Here is a 22,682-nt window from a genome sequence, read left to right as displayed (position 1 = left end):
TGTTAATTTGGTTTTCCATTATGATGAACATGAGGAACTAATTTCTTTTTAGTTGGAGGTGAATTTGAAACCATGATTATATGTTTTATATGAATTGATTACGTCCGGTTATTGTTTCTTAAGGCATGAATGTGATTTGCTTATCTAAGTTATTAAAACTTGTTTATGTATGTGGGTTGGGGGTCGACACTTAATTTGCATGCATGAATTTGATACTAGAATATAAAAGGGTTTCACGTAATAGTTATTCACTTATATTCACGAGTAGTGGAGGTTGCTAGTCACAATCGCGTTAAGTAAATCCTTGTATGAGTCTCATGCGTTTCATAGTGATGAATGCCTTGTCAATGCTTATGGTTTTCACAAAACTTAATGACTTTTGATATGTATCTTTAATATGCGTTTCATATAAAGAACTTGAGAAAGATAATTTGGTTGTAATGCGTTTTCATTCAATTCAATGAAAGAAGGAAAATTTGATGGTTAGTTGTGCGATGCAACTAACTTAGGGCGTTGTCATTCATAGTCTAAAGGAATAATAACTGGAAATTGGTTCGTATGCATATATCATGTGTGGAGAAGGACCCTCTAACTAGCCTTTCACCCATTTATTTCACTTAAATTCGTTTTTCCAAAGTGTTTTCTATAAAGTTTTTGTTTTAAGTTTAAAAATCGTCAAAAACATCCCCCTTTCATTTAGTCTTCATATTTGAGTCAAAACCTATTTTCCTTGAGTCTTTTGAGTCAAGTCAAGTCCTATTTTCGTCCAAAACACTTGTTGAGTCTAAAATTGAGTCTTTTTTTATTGTTGGTTGCTGTTTTAAGTGTATAAAGTTAGTTTTGAGTCTATAGAGTCTGGTTTAGTGTTTTTGAGTCTTAATTATGTTGATCAGCATCCCTAGTTAATCCTCAGTCTAGAACGATCTCTATTTACATATCTACTACAATTATCACAAATAGGGTTTAATTTATGTGTCAAGTTAATTTTCACATCATTCCCTCTTTGGGATTCAGGTAAGAGATGGAAAAAAAGGAAAGGAAAACCCCAATTATGGGTCAAGACCTGAATGTCCTTGTCATTTCCCACAATCTATCTCAAACCTATTAAAAGAATATCCCTAGGATTTAGGACATCCCTCTAAACTAGGGAATGATGTTGTTTTACTTTAGTACTTAACAAACTCCCATTTCGTAAATATCTTTGCTTAACAAACTCTCATTGTGTGGTTTAGTCCAACTCCCCTTCCCCTTTAGCTAAAATTATTCTTTTTTTTTTTTTGGTCGAAAATAAAACTTCATTAATGTTTGGGAATATTATAACCCTTCAAAAACAAAGAAGACATAAAACAAAATAAAGAGGTCCAAGTAATAGGAGAGCAACAATCCAAAGCATAAAAAGAGCCTCATACTAACTTAGGCCCAGAGAAAGTAAAGATAACAAAGAAAACCCTAAAACCCAAAGCGAGCAGCAAACCACCAACAGCCACCAAGGTCACCACCAGGAAGGAGAAAACCAAATCGAAGAAGTCGAAGAAAGCAATGCAACACCACAACAGCCCCAAAATAGAAAAAGCACATGAACCAAAAGAGTAGATTTGAAAGTGTTGTGTCAAATCAAGACGCGCGCCGCACCATTCGCAACTACAATTGCAGGGGAGGTCAAAACAAGTAGCAGGAGGAAGGGAAGGACAGAGGCAATGTGTAAAACACCTTTGTTACAACGTGAGTCGTACCACAGTTTGCCTAATTTTGCCAGCAAGCCGGTTCGGCAACGGGTAGAGGGGATGGGTCAAGTGGCAATATTGGATCCAACACTCTAAAATCTAAAACTTTGTTATGGGAGGGGAAATATGAGGGATAGCAAGGGGGATGAGAAAATATGAGGTGAGGGTATGTTAAGGAAAGGGAACAGGGTTGGTGGATAAGGAAAAGAAAATTGAAAATAGAACTTAGAGAGAAGATGACAGAGATGAGGAAAATGAGGGAGACCTCAAACCAGAGGAAAGGGAGCGGCGATGATCGCCGAAAAGGCATGCCAAAGACGCACAAACCGGCGTAGCTAATTTGAAGCGGTGAGAGCCAAAAGAGGGTGGGGGAAAGGAAGAAAGAAGAGAAGGAAACAAGAAAGATGATTGTGGAAGGTGTGTGAGGGCATGGAAAAGGCTAGGAGGAGGAAATGAGAGGGTGCCACTAACCCAACCCTTAGCAAGGGCTAGCAACGCCATTGAAGCTAAGGTTTGGTGCTCTTTCAATAAAATAACCCTTGAATCAAACAAATAAAGTGCAACTGAAGCTAAAAATTATTCTTTGAATGGAAAGGCGTGATAACCGACATAACGATGTGATTTTATTTTTATTATGAAGTCACACTCTAAAAGGTAGGATCAATTCACAATGGGGCTCAGAAATGCTAAAGGTATTTCAGCCTATTTCTAGTCACAGTTAAACGACACACGTCCACCCAAGATTTTCAACCAAAGAATCACTTATGTTTTGTCAACTTTGTGCCTCAAACCTAAAACCAGAGAACAAACCTAACTTGGAGTTCTACCACAAATTGCGTTGTGTAGGCGTTGGGCATTATTCATGGAGTGACTACATCAATTGACCATGTTGGGCTACTTTGCTTATTGGGCCGTATTGAGTTTAATGTAGTTATTAGCTTTAGCATGCCGATACGTGAGTCCAACTGAAGAGGCTACTTTGCTTATTGCGCCATGTAGACTCTGGATGCAAGTAGATCATTTCTGTTGAATTTCTAGTGTGTCAATGTGTCATATAGCGATTAACAAATCATGTGTTAAACAAGGCTTTTTAGCAAAAATGGTCTTTGAGATTTGCATAACTCCTCACTTTGGTCTTTAAGATTTGAAAGTGTTGTGCCAAAACAAGACACCCACCACACCATCCATAACTACAACTGCAAGGGAGGTCAAACCAAGTACTAAGAGGAGGGGAAGGACAATGGCAATGTGTAAAACACCCTTGTTACACCGTGAGTCGTACCACACAGCCAAATTTTGCTGGCAAGCTGGTTCAGCAGCAGGTTGGGGGGGATGGGTCAAGTGGCAAGACCGAATCCAACACTCGAAAATCTAAAACTTGGGTATGGGAGGGGAAATATGAGGGATAGCAAGGGGGATGAGAAAATATGAGGTCGGGGTATGCTGAGGAAGGGGAACGGGGTTGTGGGTAAGGAAAAGAAAATTGAAAATAGAACTTAGAAAGAAGATAAAAGAGATGAGGAAAATGAGGGAGACCTCAAACCAAATTGAAAATTATTCAAACCCAAGCCTTAGCAAGGGCCAGCAGCACCATTAAAGCTAGGGTTTGGTGCTCTTTCAATTAAAATATCCCTTGAATCAAACAAATAAAGTGCAATTGAAGCTAAAAGTTATTCTTTGAATGGAAGGCGTGATAGCCAACATAATGATGTGATTTTATTTTTATTCTGAAGTCATACCCTAAAGGGTAGGATCAATTCAGAATAGGGCTCAGAAATGCTAAAGGTATTTCAGCCTATTTCTGGCCACAGTTAAACAACACACGTCCTCCCAAGATTTTCAACCAAAGAATCGGTTATGTTTTGTCAACTTTGCGCCTCAAACCCAAAACCAGAGAACAAACCTGACTTGGAGTTCTACTACAAATTGCGCCGTGTAGGCGATGGGCATTATTCATGGAGTGACTACATCAATTAACCATGTTGGGCTACTTTGCTTATTGGGCCATATTGAGTTTAATGCGGTTATTAGCTTTAGCATGCTGCTACGTGAGTCTAACTAAAGAGGCTACTTTGCTTATTGTGCCGTGTAGACTCTGGATGCAAGTAGATGATTTCTATTGAATTTCTAGTGTGTCAATGTGTCATATAGCGACTAACAAATCATGCGTTAAATAAGGCTTTTTAGCCAAAATGGTCCTTGAGATTTGCATAACTCCTCACTTTGGTTTTTGAGATTTGAAATCCATAAAAGTGGTCCTTAAGATGTCCACCATCAATCATTTTGGTCCTTGGTTGAGAAATTATGTTAAATAAGAATCAAAATGACAAAATTACCCTTAATTTAATAAACAATAGGTCAAAATGATTTGACCATTTTTATCATTTTATTCTTATTTTATGCAGATTTTCATGAAAAGACTAAAATGATTAATAGTGGACAAACTCAGGGTCCAAAATAAGGAATTATGTAAATCTCAGGGACCAAAATGAAGAATTATGTAAATCTCAAAAACCATTTTGGCTAAAAAGCCGTTAAACAAAACATGAGATACCAATAAACGTTTATGAAGCATTTTTCATTTAATTTTCTGTAAAACAAAGGATGTAGGGCCTAACGTCTCCCCCATGGAAATTCAAGTGATTGCCCCAACCGAGAGGATCGATTCTACAATTGCTCCATTATTCCAGTACAGAACATTGTGATTGGTGAATTATGTGCACTTCACATCATATGGCAGCGTAGAGAAGGATATATCATGTACAATACGCGCTTGTTAGCGTAGGCGATGCCTCGAACATACACGTTACGAACCATTGCGTAAACACATTTAGGAATTTACATTTCCCACCCTCAAACCCCCACACAAGGAACATAGGGAAAAATTGGAATACAACAAAATTTGAGAAAAATGGAAAAAAGTAAAAACGCAATCAAACCCATTTAAAATCTCCCTCCTATACCAAACCTTTGCTTCTTCAAACCTTTATGAGAATGAAAGCCAACGCTAATTAACGAATTAGACCTTCGTAACCCAAGCTTGAACCTGAAAAAAATATCAATTCCATTTACAGATGACTGCTCCCACATGTCAGCGAACCAAGTCCTCGCTCCCAATGCCTACACTAGACTTGTCTACCATGCGCACATTGTATTGTTCATATACTCTTGCTCGGTTCTCTACCCACCACTGTTCTGCTTGTTTCTCACTAAACTGCTTCCAACTGCATTCAACAATGATATAAATTGGGAATACAGTCTGAGTATGCTAATGATATGTTAAACTTCTATAGTGCATATAAAATTCTCTCTCTCTCTCTCTCTCTCTCTCTCTCTCTCTCTCTCTATATATATATATATATATATATATATATATATATATATATATATATATTGTTGTGAATAATATGTGGATGGCCCACATGAATAATTTGTTACTATTTATGCACAGTATTTTCACTATTCATTTGTGGAAAATTTGTTAAGTGAATAGTGTTCTCTTTGCTTGTAAAATGAATGAAAGATGAAGAAGAGGTTCACGGAAGAGATTGTGAAAGAAGGAAGAGGAAGAGAGAAAAGAAGAGGAAGAGAGAAAAGAGAGGAAGAGGAGAAGGGATAATAGAGTTATTTTGTACTCTTATTATTCTAAATTATAATGAAAGCACCATTGCTCCAAGGATGTACTCCAGTCACACTGACTGTAGAGGAACCTCGTAAATTTTGTGTCTTATTTTATTTATTCTACTGTACACACCATCGATTTTACAATACGTTATCAGCACGAGAAGTTCTCGTGTCAATAGAAAGCACAACGCTACAAATCATGTTCACCTCTGTCGCTTGGAATCTCACAGATAAGAAAATCTTTTCATTTCAACTTAAAATCTTTGTACTGCTGATTTTCTTGAAGCAAATATATATATATATATATATATATATATATATTGTTGTATGACTATATATCATCCTTTGCAGAGTAAAAGAGTACAAACTCAAAATTCGTAGAGAATCTGACAACCATGTAAACAGCCTCGGAACTCAAACTTGCAGACATCGGATTGAAATACTTTCTTCTTCAAAGTTGTTCGTCCGCCCAGTATCTACAACATATCAAATTTTCAAAAAAATCCAACGGTGCGATCATCGCAGATGCCTGAAATACCAAACCAGTTTCCTATTTCCGCAGAAAATTGGACAGGCACCTTATGAGTACTGAAACTCCATTTCGGTAACTCAAATTGAAATTGTTTCTTCATGAAAATTGTTCAGTATCCTCTTATCCATATCATACTAAAATTTGAACTAAATGTAACAGTTTGATCTTCTCATAAGTTGCAGACACTCTTGACTCCAAAACTTATGGGAATCGTTTCGAAACAGACACTCTTGACTCCAAAACTTATAAGAACCGTTTCGACTTTTTCGAAACTCACTGGAGGAGGAACACCAATTGGAACTTATTGTTACTATTACTTCCTGAATAACTAAAAAGACTTAGAGTTGTGAAATGAAAACAAAAATAAAAAATAGAAATGAAAAGCAAAGGAATTGTACAACATGTGAATGAATAAGAAAAAATAATAATAATAAAAGGGGTAAAGGTTTTTGGATGGTGTTACACCATCTGAAAAGAAAGAAGGAAAATATATTGATTTATGTGAATGGTGTTGGCTTAAAACACTTTCACACGTTCTATTTACTTTAAAGCAATTTATTTACCATGGACAGTTTTATCGCCTACTGCTTTAAGTTTTGATTTATGTGAATGGTGCTGAATTAAAACCCTTGTCACAAGCTTTATTTACTTAAATGTAATTTATTTACTATGGCTAGAATTACCGCCTATTGCTTTAATTTATTTATTGTACTTCTTTTGTTACAATGAGTATATATAGGACCCGAAGTTCCTTGATCAAATCAGAACCTGCAGTTTCTTGATCCTCATCATATAAAATGATTGGATCCGAAGTTCCATCATACAAAAAGATCGGGCATGAAGTCCCTTGATCCTCAAGATTAGGACATAAAGTTCCTTGATGAGTACAGTAAGTTTGAAGTGTCGCAGTGCCTCAACTTAATTGCAATAAAAGCCACAAGAGTCTCAGTCTACAGACTATTAAATAAGGACCAGAAGTTCCTTATATCCATACTCAAAATGGTTTAGCAGCAGTATTTATTAAATGGATGAAATTGATTACCCGCGCTCTACTAATGAAAATGAAATTGCCAAGTTTCTACATGGGGACATGTCATTTTACATGATGCAATATTAATTCGGTTGAGACATGTTACCAACCATCAATATTTTCAATACAACTCGTGTTTGGACACTAACCAAACATTACACATCTACGAGTTTTTGATTGTATTATCTTTGTGCCTATTGCACTGCCACAACGTACTAAAATAAGGCATCATCGCCAATTGGGCATTGACGTTGAACACCATCTATCATTCAATATTTGGAACCCTTGACTGAGGATATGTTTACCGCATGGTTTGCAGATTATCATTTTGATAAGATAATTTTCCCGCCATTAAGGGGAGAAAATAACTTCGTTTCAAAAGAACGATGAGAAAATATCATTCTAGAAGAATGATGAGAAAAGACCGTTCCAGAAGAACGAAAAGAATTTATCTTATTTTGATTCATGAAGCAATCAATATAAAAGCGAAGTGAGAATAATTGAATGATGCAACGATATGCAAATCAAATGCCAAATGCATTTAATGATGCAACGAAAGTGATGAAATCACATATAGTAGCTGCAAATGTCCCTGTTGGACAATATAGTGAGGTAGCAAATAGTTTATCTGTTGCGCGCCTGAAGCGTGGCAGACCTTCAGACTCAAAAGGTTTAGTCATTTGAAAGAAGAAGAATATGACACTACTAAACTATTGCATTCCCGAAGCATAATTGCAACATGCCGGAAGCATGACAGTCGCTGCATGGATATACGTCCCAGAAAGGACAATCCACGGACATGGGAATGTTGATGTCTCATGCATGTAGTATGATAGACGTATAGGTTCCAATGACTCAACTCCCTAAGTGGAGATTAAAATCTAAGCTCTATAATTCTCAAGAGGTTATGATCCGCATTCTCTAAACTATGACTATCCTGGAAGAGATAGTGTAATACCCTTGAAAAGGTAATGGATATCCAAAGAAATGAAAAGATTTTATGCATGCGCATGCACATGAGAATATGGGATCACAGATTGATGATAACTAATGGAAATTTTGGTTTTTTACAAGTAGCTACTAAATTCATCAATGAGTTGTGCTGATATTGAGTCCCATTCTTTTTCCGTCAACAAAATTATTGGCCAAAAATGGAAAAAGGCAATTCCATTACAATTTTGTAAGAACGTGGAAAAATGGACATATATACTTGAATACAATACAAATAGCCAAAGGATGTTGAACCAATGAGGTTACATTGGGCATTTGTAATACAGTGAAATACACTCACATGATATGACACAAGGTTACTAATTGAAACCTGAAATTATACTCTTGTAAACAAGTTCATATGAATGGAGAATTATATACGAAGGGTTGTGGGTCGCCTGCATTATATCTTCATAAGTAAATCCCTTAAGTATATATGGGAGAAAATTGCTCTGTATAAATTCCAAAGAAAAATATGTCATGAAGTGTAGAAAATCCCTAAAGAATTCAAATTGCTTGAAGTAAGCCCCAGAAGAGTAAAGCATAAAATATGTACTCAATACCAATGGATGGTATAAATTTCCTTAGTGAGTACTGTCATTATGATATTGTTGCAGCATACTAAAATCTCTTTCAAGAGTTGATGATATTAAATTGGGACTCCTGAAGAGTCTAGAAAGATTATAAAGTGTTGAGAGAAATATTATCTCGAACTGCAGATCGAACAATATGTCAACACGAATCTTATCCATGATGTTTATGATATTAAAGAATCATTTGGATTGAAGATTATGAGTTGAATACTCAAAGGATGTCAACACTAAGAATGATCATTTATCTTCGTGAAGGTAAAGATAAATTGATATTTGGTCCAGAAGTCCCACATCTTAGTGAAGTATATGCTTTATTATATTTGGCACAATACATTGAATGAAATAAAGCTTAGCTATTAATATCTCCGAGAAATTACATACACATGAGTTAAAACAAAGAAACAGAAGGGAACATTCACAAAGGTTGCTCATGTGAAGCCTCAGTACTCAGCAGTACCCCGTAAGGGGGAGGCACTGGAGATTGATCATGTGGCACCCCAGTACTTAGCAAACACCAGAAGGGGAAGGCATCAGTTGCCTTAGGAATCTAGCCACGAATCTTTGGTGATCATTTTGAATCCGACTTTCGAATTCTTGAAGCTAGTCAAGCTTTCTTTTCATGATCGTCGAGTAATTATTTGCAAGCACGTGTAACACTCTATTCTCGTTCTTGAGCCCTCTGATCTCTTGCTTAAGACTTGCCACCTCAGCCATCAATGATTCAACTTGGTGAGTTTGAGCAAGTAGGTGTTATTAGCCCATGTTGGATACAGAGCCTGCACATTGAACACTGAGAGCCTCTGAGCATACTCTTGAACACAATTGATGTCTCTATAAAGGAAGAGGTAACAGAGCCACTTGTTCAGAGATCGAAGAGACACCGCTCTCCGAATTTCAAAAGCCAGATTTTTTTTAATAAAGTTGGTTGGCATTTTTCAGACGCAATCTCAGCTTTTTCGGATATCGCGTGCAACTTTGTCAAAGATCTCTGACAAAGTTGAAAATGCGTAAATCTTACTGTTCTAATTACACCATAGTTGCTGACAAGAGTAAAGGCACAGCATCACTACTTGCTATTGAAAAATCTCTATATATACATATACACACTCTTACCGGAAAGGGAAAACACACCCCCGCATAGGCACGTACTGTTATGTAGGCAAGTACAGTATACCTGAAACGAACTCGCTTGAGATCCTTGGCACCTCCTGGTAGGGAAGTAAGTGTGATGTATACACTAGGCTCATCTTGCTCAACCCATTCAGTTTCATGATGAGATTCGTTTTCTTTAATTTTATTCCCATTTCTGGTTGCTACATCTAGATGTCCTTGTTTGTTGTGACTTGAACTGCGGTTACTGGTGGTGTTGGACCCATTGGAAAGCAATTGGCTGTTTGATCCATAAATGTCATCGCCCACATGAAGTCTTCAATCGTGTCCTGACCATATGGTCCATATCACAGTGCACAACAGAAACGTCATGAATTCTAACTTTATGTTTAAAATCAGGACTTAGTAAACAGAACAAAATTTCGTTCATTTTAATTCAGCAAAGCAGCTTGATAAGACTTCCGACGATGTATCAAGCTCCGAGCAACTAAGAAAAGACCAAAACAAGCAGCACTGCCACCATTGTAGGCAAAACCCCTTACCAAATCAGCTTACCCTTGGACTGAGCACTTTGTGCTCATTTTTTGGGTTATCGGGCTGCACTTTTGAAGGAGTTTTATGCTTCCCTCAAAAAGGAAAGTAGAATATTGCAGAAGCATAAAATTTGTGTTTGGTGCTTATTCCAAATTACATTCTTGTATAAGGGTCTTCTTGCAGCCTAATGTACTCAACTTTTTGAAGATGTTTAGCTTTAACAGTGTAGAAATCTAATATGTCATTACGGAAACAAAAAGAGAACAAAACCAAGATATGCAATTGAGCAAAACAGAACATAAGAAGAAAGAGTGAAACACACATGGATTATATTATGACCCGAACATTTGCATCAAAGCACTTTATTGTTCAAATAACGTATTGTATTGTTCAACGTTGATAACAATTAGTCATGTTTCTATGACATAATCATTTGATATGTGCAACCATACCTACAAAGAATTTATCATAACAAAAACTGGCGTGGCATACCTGCCCGATTTAAGCTTTGTGGTAAACGAACAATATTTTTAACCCTCGAGGGCTTCATATTCATCTAAAGTGTCCAGTGTTTTAGGCTTCCCAGAAGATGTCTACGGGAGTGAATTTCTTTTCTCCATTCCATCCAGTCCTTGCATGATTCCAACTTCTTCAAGCACAAGACAAGATTTGTTATACATTCCTCTTATCATTTCTGCACGAAGGTGCAAAATATATTTGAAAATCGTTGGCCACTCATCTTAAACCCCTACCACATTCCTTTCCAGCAGTGTCATTATCAATAGTTTCACCCCCACCTTTGAGTTAGACCGAAGTACCAAATCTGACAATAAATCAGAAGCAAAGTTCCATACTACATCTCCTTGCGTCTGAAGGAACACGAAGTTCCATGAATCCTATACCAGGGATTCTTAACATATGTCTTAAGTTCTCCAGCAAGAATATACAGATTGCTTTCTCTATCGTATATCATATATCTGCTGCTCTATTTGGAAACAACTCATCTCTCTCCATGTGACTGGCAAGACTTGCGAGACATTCATATACCATTTCTGATTGTGAGTGGGACTTGTCTTCAACAAAGAAAGGCTGGATCCTCTTGTTAATCTCAATCCAGCTACAGCCCGGATTTTTCCTTAATCCTAATTCTTTCATCTTTAATCTCACCTTCCGCACTTCATCCCATTTCTTTACAGAAGCATAAATATTTGACAACATAATAAAAGTTGAAGGATCATCGGGATTCTTCTCCATTAACAACCCTGCGATTTTCACACCCAAATCTATATCCTTGTGCAAACGACAAGCGGAAAATAGTGTGCTTAACAAGTCAATGTCCTCCCTAATTTCTGGAGTTCTTTGCAAAAGTTGATATGCTTCATTCAACCTTCCAGCACGTCCAAGAAGATCCATCAAACAAGAGTAATGTTCCACTCTAGGTTTAATTCCATAATTGGTGATCATCTGACTGAAATAGTGACAACCTTCGTCAACTAGCCCCACGTGGCTACAAGCAGATAGAACCGCAAGAAGAGTAACTCCATCAGGCTTTGCATAGGACTGCTGCATTTCACCAAAAAGCTTTAAAGCTTCTAAAGCTTGACCATGAGCTCCGTATGCAGTGATCATGGAGGTCCATGACACAAGGTCTCTATCTGGTAATCTATTAAAAACATTAAGTGCTTCATCCACCACACCGCATTTAGCATACATATCAAGGAGAGCCCCCATCACTATTTCGTTGGTTTCCAACTCACTATCAATGAGAGTTCTGTGAATCTCCTTACCCTTTTCCAGTGCTGCAAGTTGCGAACAAGCCGATAAAATACTAGTTACTGTGATGGCATTTGGCCTTACACCAGCTACTTTCATTTCATCATACGTGGCCAGAGCCCCAAAATAATGACCCACTTTCACATATCCAGAAATCATAACATTCCAAGAAGCTGTGTTTGTCTTCGGCATCTTTTCAAAGACATTTTTAGCTGATGAGACACTTCCACACATGAAGTAGAGATCTAGGAGCGAGCTGTAAATGTAGATATCAGCCTCAATATTGTTTCTTATAATAAACGCATGTATGAATTTTCCGTGCTGTAGTTGGGCTGACCTTGAACCAGCCAACAGTATGCTACTAAAAGTAGTTAACGTGGGACTCGTTCCTTCATCATTCATCCTTCTAAAAAGTTGGATACAGGATCTACTGTCACCTGATACACTGTATGCTGTGATCATAGAATTCCAAGAAATTACATTCTTTATTGGGATTTGCTCAAAAACCTGTTTTGCCATATCTAAACATCCGCATTTTCCATACATATCCACAAGAGCAGAACAAACAAAGGAATCCAAAACCAAGCGACTTTTTATCAACTCCTTGTGAATCTCCATACCTCTCTCTAAATCTGAAAGTCTTGCACACGATGAAATAACAGTCGTAAGTGTTACTGAATTGGGTATAAATCCAGAATTCCTCATCTTTTCATACAAGTCTATTGCCTTACGAGCTTGCCCATCTTGATAATAACAAGAAATTACAGTATTCCAACATGCCACATCTCTCTCGGGCATTTCATCAAACAGCCGTATAGCACACTCAAAAATGTTGCATTTAGCATACATGCACACAAGAGAGCTGGCAACAACAATATCTGATACAAAACCGATCTTTATCAAATGGATATGGATCATTTTTCCCAAACTAACTTCACCCAATGCACCACAGGCTTTAAGGACACTTGGATAAGTGTAACTATCAGGACAAAGATAAGGGTAGCGCAGCAAACCGCCAAAGAGGTCAAGAGCTTTGTTGAACATGAAGTTCTTGGTATAAGCTGTCATGAGGCCATTCCACAGGGAAATACTGGTTGGGTTTTCAATGGATTGGAAAACAAGCTTTGCAGAGTCATAAAAATGGCAAGAGAAGTAAAAGTCCATCAGGTTTTTGCAAAGAGCAGGGTCATTCTGTAAGCCTAGAGTGAGAATCTTTTGGTGGACGAGCTTGCCTTGCTTCAGCGACTTGGAACTAATACACATTCTTAAGAGACATAATAGTTTTGTGGTGTCCATTCAAGGTGTAGTAGAGAAAAAGTGATGAGTGTAGAAGAATATTGTTTTGACCGAAAACTCAAAAGTTGAAGTTCAACCCAAGATGCTCCTTAAACCTTACAGCATTAAACCATTGAGCCTCATATGTACCAAACTCTGCACCTGAAGATAGAAATATGATTAAATAAAACTTTTAATCACCCCAATCAAACTTTTAAATCATGAACCCGAAACATAGTTATACAAAAACATAAGTCAACCCATTTTTCTCGACATAGCGTACAAATAGCATTCAGTTTATTAATTCCACCCTGGTTTCCATTTAATCAAAAACGATCTTGCAAGATTAATAATCCAGAAAACTCTCAAGGTAAAACAGTACCGCAAACGACGCTTGTTTAAAAATAAAGCAAAATGATAGTCATTGTACAATGTCTAGTTGAAGAAATGTATAGTTCACTGACTTGACAGACTCCAATCACATATTTTTCTCTTTGATTTCAAAGTTATCCCGCACCCCAAACAATACCTGACTTTTGTCCCTCGCTATGTACTGTCTTTTCACACAATTTCAGGGTTAGCTGTGTAAATACTGTCTGGAAAAGAGTTGGCCAAGATGTCCCTCAACTCAACTAGACGGTAAGAGAGGTGTATACTATTAGCAATAGATAACAAAACAGGCTTGGAGAGTAACATGAGAGAACGAGAAAGACATGTTCTTTCGGTAACAAGTGAAGGATTCATGAGAGATTTGTTAAAAATCAAAAAGGGAAATAGGTAATCAGCTTTTGACAATTTCAGGCCGGCTAAAGTTTGCTAATATTAACACGTCGGCGTTTCCTATTCCTTTTTTTTTTTTTTTCTCTCTCTCTCTCTATGCATATTTTGTGTTTCACATGGCAAAGGATAATGAGGTACAAAGAATCTTGAGCCTAAAATTCTTTCTGATCCCCGTTGAGGGACAATAACTTGTCCCGAAAATTATGTTCTAATTCAAAGCACAAGCTCAACATAAAACACCAAAACAAAGTCCTTCAACTTCTACATATGCACCAGGACGAAACGGAAACTTGGCAACATAAATTGAGCTATAGTTTCTTTCTACACAAAGAATGTGCACATAATTCAAGTCAACCTATTTACTGAAAACCCCAAAAAAGTTATAGAAAGAAAACCCAATTTACCACTATTCTAAAAATCCCCGCCTAGCACCGCCTAGACCCGGTCTAAGTGCTAGGCGGCTGACTAGCGCTTCGATTAATTCCTAGGCGTTTAAAAATTAAGAAAGGGCGCCTAGACTTGCTTAGACCGCTTAGGCGCCCACCTAAGTCAGACTCTCACTTAGGCAGAAAATGGATAACTTTATTTTTCATTTTATTGTATTCAATAAATTATAAGAGAATTGTTGATTACTTAAATGAACACGCATTATATGTTTATTCCTCATGTTTTCATTCTGTTCTAATACTTTATAATCTATATGTCATTCTATTTTGCAATTTATGTATCTCAATGCAATTATGTATTTTTTAAGTTTAAGTGGACATTTATTTACACCAATAGATAATAAAGGGTAAATTACATTTTCATACATCAAGTTTGGGATCTATTTCAATTCCTTACAACATCTTCAAAACATTTCATTTTCATACATTAAGTACTATTTTATTTCAAAATAATACATCCGTTACATTTTTCATCCATTGATCCGTTAAATACTGATGTGGCTGCTACATATATACCACGTGGCTGCCAAATGTCTGACACGTGGCAAAAAAAAATTTAACTTTTTTTTTTTTTTTGAACTCGAATTTTCTCAACACACACAACAAAAAAAATTGAAACCATCCCATCTCCCCGCAAACACCCCCCACATCCCTAAACATGCAACAACAACAAGAAGAAGCAGGAGGAGGAGAAGGAAAAAAAAAAACAAAGCCCAAACCGAGGTCTCCCCTCCACACCAAAAAACCCGCAACCTAGAAGAAGAAGAAGAAGAGTGCAACTGCAGCTCCCATTCTCCCACCCCAACCACCAACCAGTCCCTATCATTTGAGTCAAAACTCAGGTCCACTTTCGTCCACCCAAGAAACCCCCACCCTTCATCTTTGTCCGAACGCCACCCAAAACCACCAAAGACAAAGAAGGTGGAGTGAGACAAAGAGAGGAGAGTAAGAAATGGATTTCAATTTCAACTCCAACAGAGCGGAGGTGGCTGGTTCGCGGTCGCGCGAAAGGGGGGGGGGGGTGGGGGGAAAGGCAGCTGGGTGGCGCACTAGAGGGGGGAAGGAGCTGGGTCTCGCACCGGGGGGAGGGAAGGCAACTGGGTCGAGTGCCGGCGGCTTCTTCTTCTTCTTCGACTAGGTTTGGCCTGCTTTTTTTTTTTTTTTTTCCTTCCTTCTTCTTCTTGCATGGTTAGAGGTGTGGGGTTGTTACGGCGAGATGGGATGGGTTTTTTTTTTTCTTTTTTTGTGTTGAGAAAATTCAGGTTTTTTTAAAAAAAATATTTGACACGTGGTATATACGTGGCAGCCACGTCAGTATTTAACGGATCAATAGATGAAAAATATAACAGAAGTATTATTTTGAAATAAAATAGTATTTAAGTTATGAAAGTGAAATATTTTAAAAATATTGTAAGGAATTGAAATAGACCCCAAACCTAATCATGATGTATAAAAACATAATTTACCCTATAATAAATTAACTTAATCTGCCTAATCCGCTTAGCTGCTAAGCTCCAGCCTGACTAGCGCTTACCATGTTTAACAGCCTCACAATTTACAAGCTGCAACAAACATTAGAAAACCCAAAACAAAATTCCTTTTAGTTCCACATATGCTCGTCAAAACAAACCGAACAACAAGCATTTAAAAGATGGAAGAGTAATCGAAGAGATGAAATAAGAACATCAAAGGATTATTCCACAACAAAGCCAAGATACGGTAGGGAAGAAAGCGAAAAGTAGAACAAAAACAAGGGTCTTGAAGCAAATATGAAAAGTGGGTTTTGGAGAAATACCGACGGCACCGCCGATAGCTCCGCCAATTACAGCGCCGGTGGCAACGCGAGTCAAGCAGCTGTTTTCCTTAGCCATCTGTGAATCCCTGTGTCAATCGTTGTGCGGATTCTGCGCGATGATGGATGAATGAAAATTGATATGCAGAGAAGGAAGTGGGTAGGGTATTGATTTGGTGAGGAAATAATTAGGGGAAGAGGAGTGGGGCACAAGTTGCTTGAGGCAAACTCAGAAGCAGAGAGCAGGGTTTTGGGCTTTTGCCGTCCGTCCGTCCGTCATTATGTTCTTTTCTTTCTGACCACCTAAAACTTAAACCACCCAACCCTATTTTTATTTATTTCAGAGTACAAATAATTTTAATAAAATTAAAAAATTAAATTAACTAAAATTTAAAAAATATTCCGTTGCCGGGAATCGAACCCGGGTCTCCTGGGTGAAAGCCAGATATCCTAACCGCTGGACGACAACGGACTACTAATCAAAATGGTAAACTTTTATTTTATATTAGAATGAAATCTTAACTTTCAAAGACGAGAAATGGATAAGATGGGCTTTGTACCTCAACCAACTAAACGTGATGACACTATTACAAAAACACATCTTCCCATGTATAAAACAGGAACCCACCAATGCTTAGCATTACGATCTAGTGAATTATATATATCAATCCTTAGCATTACGATTTAGTGGATTATATATATATATATATATATATGTATGTATGTATGTATGTATGTATAATGTTTGTTTACCTTAGCTCAAATCTCCCACTCTATAATGTAAATATATACTTGCATACTTTCATTCATAGTAAGTAAACATGTCATTAATATTAGTATCTTTAATTCTTGTCAACATCTTTTATGTACAGTTATAGTTTATAGAAATTCAATAAAATAAAATGAATTTTCTTTAATAAATTATTTTTAAAATTAAACCCTATTTTTAAACTAATTAACATGGAACTTGCCCGTTAAACTCTCTTCTTCCTATTCAACACCACAAGAAAGCTTCCCCTTCCCCAAACAAGTACAAAAGGTCATATAATTCCTATTGCCATTGAACCAAAAAATAAAAATCATTGCCCTCGTAACCACGTAAACTATAGACAATTATGAGGTTGGGGTTCAAATCTACCAAGTAACACTTTATTTCTATAAAGGTTCTAAAAGACGTTAGGAGCTAGTTGGGTAGCGGCTAGGCAGATTTGTAAAGTCTATACTTTAGGTTTGGTTTTCCTTGTCAATATTGTAAGTATACCACATGTTCAATCTAGCTTTAGGCTTTTCTTTATACATGGGTTGTGTTTGCTATGAAGAAATGTACAAGGATGGGACACACCTCACTTCAAAAGTTTTGTTCATGCATGTGCATTTCACGTCTATATTCATACTTCCTTTTGGCTACCTTAGTTGTCGAGTTAGACTTGCGTGCAAATTTCTAGCAAGCTGGGCACACAAATTAAGACTTACCCACATGGGCTTCCTAATAGTTTTTTGTCAATAGTCAGATCTCAGCCCTTAATCTTTTCTGATCAGTTTGTAGGACGACATGTGTCCTTTGTAGGTGAAAAACAAACCAAAGCTTTTGGGGTTAAGATCCCCAACCAAGGTTCTTTGTTTTTGGGGGTTTTCAGATTATATTTCTAGTGAGAAGTTAGAGTGAGAAAGGCCTTAAGACCTTACTTTCCTCTTTGTTCTTCATTTATGAAACCCTAGTTGCAAAACCTTCTTTCATGCATTAAACACCCAATCATTGAAGAATGGGGTTGCATTGTCTTTGGTTTTGCATTAAATTAGTGGTCAAATGTTTCTAATTTCAAATCTTTAAAACTGACCGACTGTAGGACTCTCATCAATTTCTTCCTTCAACTATTTGACTGGAAAAACTAACTAGCCATCTAAATCCAGATCTGCATATCATTGTCATATCATATATGCATAGTTCGTGAGCTGGTCTCGGTGCCACAAAGTTAAGAGCTCAGGATGAGCTGCCACTTCGTGAATACCGAATGAATCTATCTTGTGTGAGGCAAGATTGCACAAAGGTAAAGCTGCTCCATAGATAAGGTTCTAGGATTGAGCTTTACGTGGTACTTTGTAAGAACCTTGATTATACTAGTGGATTGGACTCAGCGGAAAGTCTTCGGTTTTTTAACCTAAAGGTGGGTTTTTCTGGCCAAAAACATCTTGTGTTCATAGTTACCTATTGTGTCACATACCTCACATACATATACATGCTACATGCATCACTTGAATATTTAATAAGTATGTGCTCACAATCATGCTCACCTGACATGCTAATAAGTTAGAACAAACTGAGAGCTCGCTAACTAGGATAACCATTGATAATTGAGATTGGCCATTTAATCTTTGGTTTATTAACTAACATATCTATCTTAGTCGACTAGCCGGCTTGACTAGTCAGTCCAGCATATTATTATTTTTATATACCGGATATTCCGCATGGTACCAATTTCAGGATTTAAGTAAATTTATTATATATTATGTAAATAAGTGTCTATTTATACTTAAAAAACACATAATTGTATTGCGATACATCTATTGCAAAATCAAATGACATATAAATTATAAAGTATTAGAACTTATTGAAAACATGAGGAAGAAACATATAATAAGTGTTCATCCAAGTATTTAACAAGTCTTTTACATTATATTGACAAAATAAAATGCAAAATGAAAGTTATCGATTTTTAATTTAAGTAAGAGTCGTGACCTAGGCAGGTGCCTAGGCGGGTTTAGGCGGGCAAAGCGAGCACCTAAGCGAGCAAGGCAGACGTCTAAGCAGGTCTAGGTGCACTTTCTTAATTTTCAAACTCCTAGGGACTAATCCGGGAGGTGACCAGCCGCCTAGCGCCCAGGCTAAGAGGGGATTTTTAGAATAGTAATTTTTATCAATAAGGTAATATACCAGGCACCACTGGTGTAGGTGACGGGAGGTGACTTTCGGCCAAGCTAAAATGCAATGGTCACGCAAATTTCATCAGCAGTGGTTGACAAGCAAAGTTTGGTGATTGGTAACCCATGTCCATGACATGGGCCGAAAGGAAAACTTGAAACAAACTATCATGTCCATAAATGTCATCGCCCACATGAAGTCTTCAATTGTGTCTTAACCATATGGTCCGTATCACGATGCGTAGCAGAAACATCATGAATTCTAACTTTATGTTTAAAACCAGGACTGAGTAAACAGAACAAAATTTTGTTATTTTAAGTCAACAAAGTAGCTTGAAGGCTTCCGACGATGTATCAAACTCCGAGCGACTAAGAAAAGACCAAAACAAGCTGCACTACCACCATTGTTTCTCCATTGCGCCTCCATCCACCTTCCGCCACAAGTAAGTATACGCCTAATCCTACATTGTACAAATTAAGATGCAGGAATTATACTCTATAGCCTAGATCGTACAATTAAATAAAAAAATGGAGAAAATGCTAATTAGGTGACAACGAAAGTAACCATAAACCCTAGATCATCACTAATCGAGAGGCAAAACCCCTTACCGAATCAGCTAACCCTTGGACTGAGCACTTTGTGATCTTTCAAGGGAGTTTTATGCTTCCCTCAAAAAGGAAAGTAGAATATTGCAGAAGCACAAAATTTGTGCTTGGTGCTTCTTCTAAATTACAGTCTTGTACAGGGGTCTCCTTGCAACCAAAGGTACTCAACTTTTTGAAAATGTTTAGTTTGATCAGTGTAGAAATCTAATATGTTATTACAGAAACAAAAAGAGCCTAAAACCAAGATGTGCAATTCAGCAAAACAGAATGTACGAGGAAATAGTGAAATGCACATGGTTTATATTATGATCGGAACATTTGCATCAAAGAACTTTATTGTTCAAATAACGTACTGTATTGTTCAAAGTTTCTCTGACAAAATCATTTGATATGTGCAGCCCTACCTACAAAGAGTATAACATAACAAAAACTTGCATGGCATACCTGCCCAAATTAAGGTTTACGGTAAACAAACAACATTTTATCCCTCGAGGGCTTCATATTCATCTAAAGTGTCCAGTGTTTTAGGCATTACAGTGCTGCAAGTTGCGAACAAGCCGATAAGATACTAGTTACTGTGATGGCATTTGGCATTACACCAGCTTCTTTCATGTCGGCCGACATAGCCAGAGCTCCAAAATAATAACCCACTTTCACATATCCAGAAATCGTAACATTCCAAGAAACTGCGTTTGTCTTGGGCATTTTCAAAGACATTTTTAGCTGATTAGACACTTGCACATATGAAGTAGAGATCTAGGAGCGAGATGTAAATGTAGATATCAGCCTCTATATTGTTTCTTATAAAAAAAAACGCTTCTTAAGAGACATAATAGTTTTGTGGTGTCCATTCAAGGTGTAGTAGAGAAAAGGTGATGAGAGTGTAGAAGAATATTGTTTTGACTGAAACCTCAAAAGTTGAAGTTCAGCCCAAGATGCTCCTTAAACCTTACAACATTAAACCATTGAGCCTCATATGTACCAAACTCTGCACCTGAACATAGAAATGTGATTAAATAAAATAGTGCAAATCACCTCAGTCAAACTTTTAAATCATGAACCCGAAACATAGCTTACAAATAGTATTCAGTTTATTAATTCCACCCTGGTTTCCATTTAATCAAGGACGAAAATGCTCTATGAATTCTGCTAGAGGCAAAATAACAGAAATATGAAAAACGATCTTCCAAGATTAGTGATCCAGAAAACTCTCAAGGTAAAACTGTCGCGCGAATGACGCTTGTTTAAAGATAAGGGAAAATGATAGTCATTGTGCAATGTCTAGTTGAAGAAATGCATATTTTTTTGTTTTCTTTCAGTTCGATCCAACTACTTCTAGGTTTGAACTTGACACAAATGTTAAACATTATATAACATTTCGATACCACATATAAATTGAATTCCACTCCAGGTTCGAATACAAAAAAACTTGTTATCATCGAATTAGAAAGCTGATAAGACTTGAATGGGTTATAGAAAGTGCTTATGCAAGATTCTTTCATCTGCATATTCAGCAAAATGACAGCTAAACTTGACAAATTAAATTGTTCTACAATAATCTCATGTTCTTGAACCACAAACCAAAATGGGATCAAAGTTAGACCATAAATGATGAGGTTAGTAACCCTCTATTAACTCTCATCCTTTTTTGTGGTTCCTAAGGCAGTGTGCAGGATTCATCAAAGATTTGTGAAAACATAAAAAACAAATTCATTCAACAAGAGCCTACCATCTGAATATCCATCGGGACGATGCGGAAACTGAAGAAAATAGATTTAGATATACTTCCTTCCTACAAAACAAGAATGTGAGCATGTTTCAACCCCACTCACTGAAAACCCAAGAAAAGTGACAGAAACAACCCCAATTTACAAGTGACAACAAAAAATAAGAATACCTACAAAGCATGCTCATCTGAAGAAACCAAACAACAAGCATTTACAATGTCCAAAATTCTCCTACAAACAAAATTTCAAAACCCCAAATGAAAAAATATTGTACAGAACAGAACAAATGAATGATTCCACAAACTCAAGATATTCAACAGAGAAAAACAATATTTAGAATATATAAGTAAGGGTTTTGGAGATGATTTGTGAAGGGTGTTTTAGAGGAATACCGACGGCACCACCTTCAGCGGCGACGGTGGACACGTGTGTGAAGCAGCTAGTTTCCTCAGCCATCTCCCTTCGTCAGTGTTCAATGTTAGAAGATTGATCCAACAAACATAAGGGCTTGACATTTAAATTAAAATTTTAAAAATTTAAATTTAAATTAAAATTTTAAAAATAAAAATTTAAATTTAAAAAAGTTCCATTGCCGGGAATCAAACCCAGGTCTTCTGGGTGAGAGTCAGATATCCTAACCGTTGGATGACAATGGATTATTGATTCTACGTCTAAACATTTTCATTACTAATAGTTAGTCGTTTGAATGGGAAGATGTGATAGACGATACAATTAAGAGCACGTATTATCTGGTTGATTAACAGTGTTACGTATTATATTCATAGATTAACGACCCCACCAGTTAGCCTTGTTGGGCAACTTTTCTTAGGTTATACAGATCTTAATCTGGTGTTTGGGCCATGCTGCTTCTTAGAGCATCCAATGGTGGCTTTAAGGCCTGGTTTGGTACAGAGATGATTTGAAAAAAAAGATGGTATAAAAAAAAGCTGAGAGCTATTTTTGTGTTTGGTAAACATTCAGCTTCAGCTTTTTTTCACATCTGTTTTACATAAAAGTTTACCAAACACTATAATACTGCTTTTTTTTTTTTTTTCAAAAGCACTTTTACAAAAAAGTTTACCAAACACTCTACTGCTTTATTTCACAATTGCTTATTCTCACAGCACAGCAGAAGCAGTTTTTTTTTCAAAGCACAGCAATACCAAATCAGCCCTAAATAGAGTCCCTAAATATAGGGACCTAAGACTTCTAATGGACCGGAATTGA

The 22,682-nt window shown here is 36.9% G+C and overlaps 1 protein-coding gene and 1 non-coding gene across 2 annotated transcripts; both read right to left on the bottom strand.

The window, feature by feature from the left end:
* Positions 1-10,135: 10,135 nt before the first annotated feature.
* LOC137716442 (pentatricopeptide repeat-containing protein At5g27110) lies at positions 10,136-16,493 on the bottom strand. Its single transcript, XM_068455900.1, has 2 exons — positions 16,207-16,493; positions 10,136-13,347 (listed from the first exon to the last, which is right to left on the bottom strand). Exon 2 carries the CDS (start codon positions 13,204-13,206, stop codon positions 11,107-11,109), a length of 2,100 nt encoding a protein of 699 aa, XP_068312001.1. The 5' UTR covers positions 13,207-13,347; positions 16,207-16,493; the 3' UTR covers positions 10,136-11,106.
* Positions 16,494-16,603: 110 nt separating this feature from the next.
* TRNAE-UUC (transfer RNA glutamic acid (anticodon UUC)) lies at positions 16,604-16,675 on the bottom strand. The gene has a single exon. It is a non-coding gene; the product is annotated as a tRNA-Glu (tRNA).
* Positions 16,676-22,682: the final 6,007 nt, after the last annotated feature.

The sequence above is a fragment of the Pyrus communis genome, chromosome 14 (assembly GCF_963583255.1).
Source record: "Pyrus communis chromosome 14, drPyrComm1.1, whole genome shotgun sequence".
NCBI lineage: Eukaryota > Viridiplantae > Streptophyta > Magnoliopsida > Rosales > Rosaceae > Pyrus > Pyrus communis.
This window is presented reverse-complemented; position numbering and strand designations above follow the sequence as displayed.

Bases quoted from the DNA above. Each gene is read 5' to 3' on its own strand.
- LOC137716442 (XM_068455900.1), bottom strand. From the start codon at position 13,206: ATGGACACCACAAAACTATTATGTCTCTTAAGAATGTGTATTAGTTCC.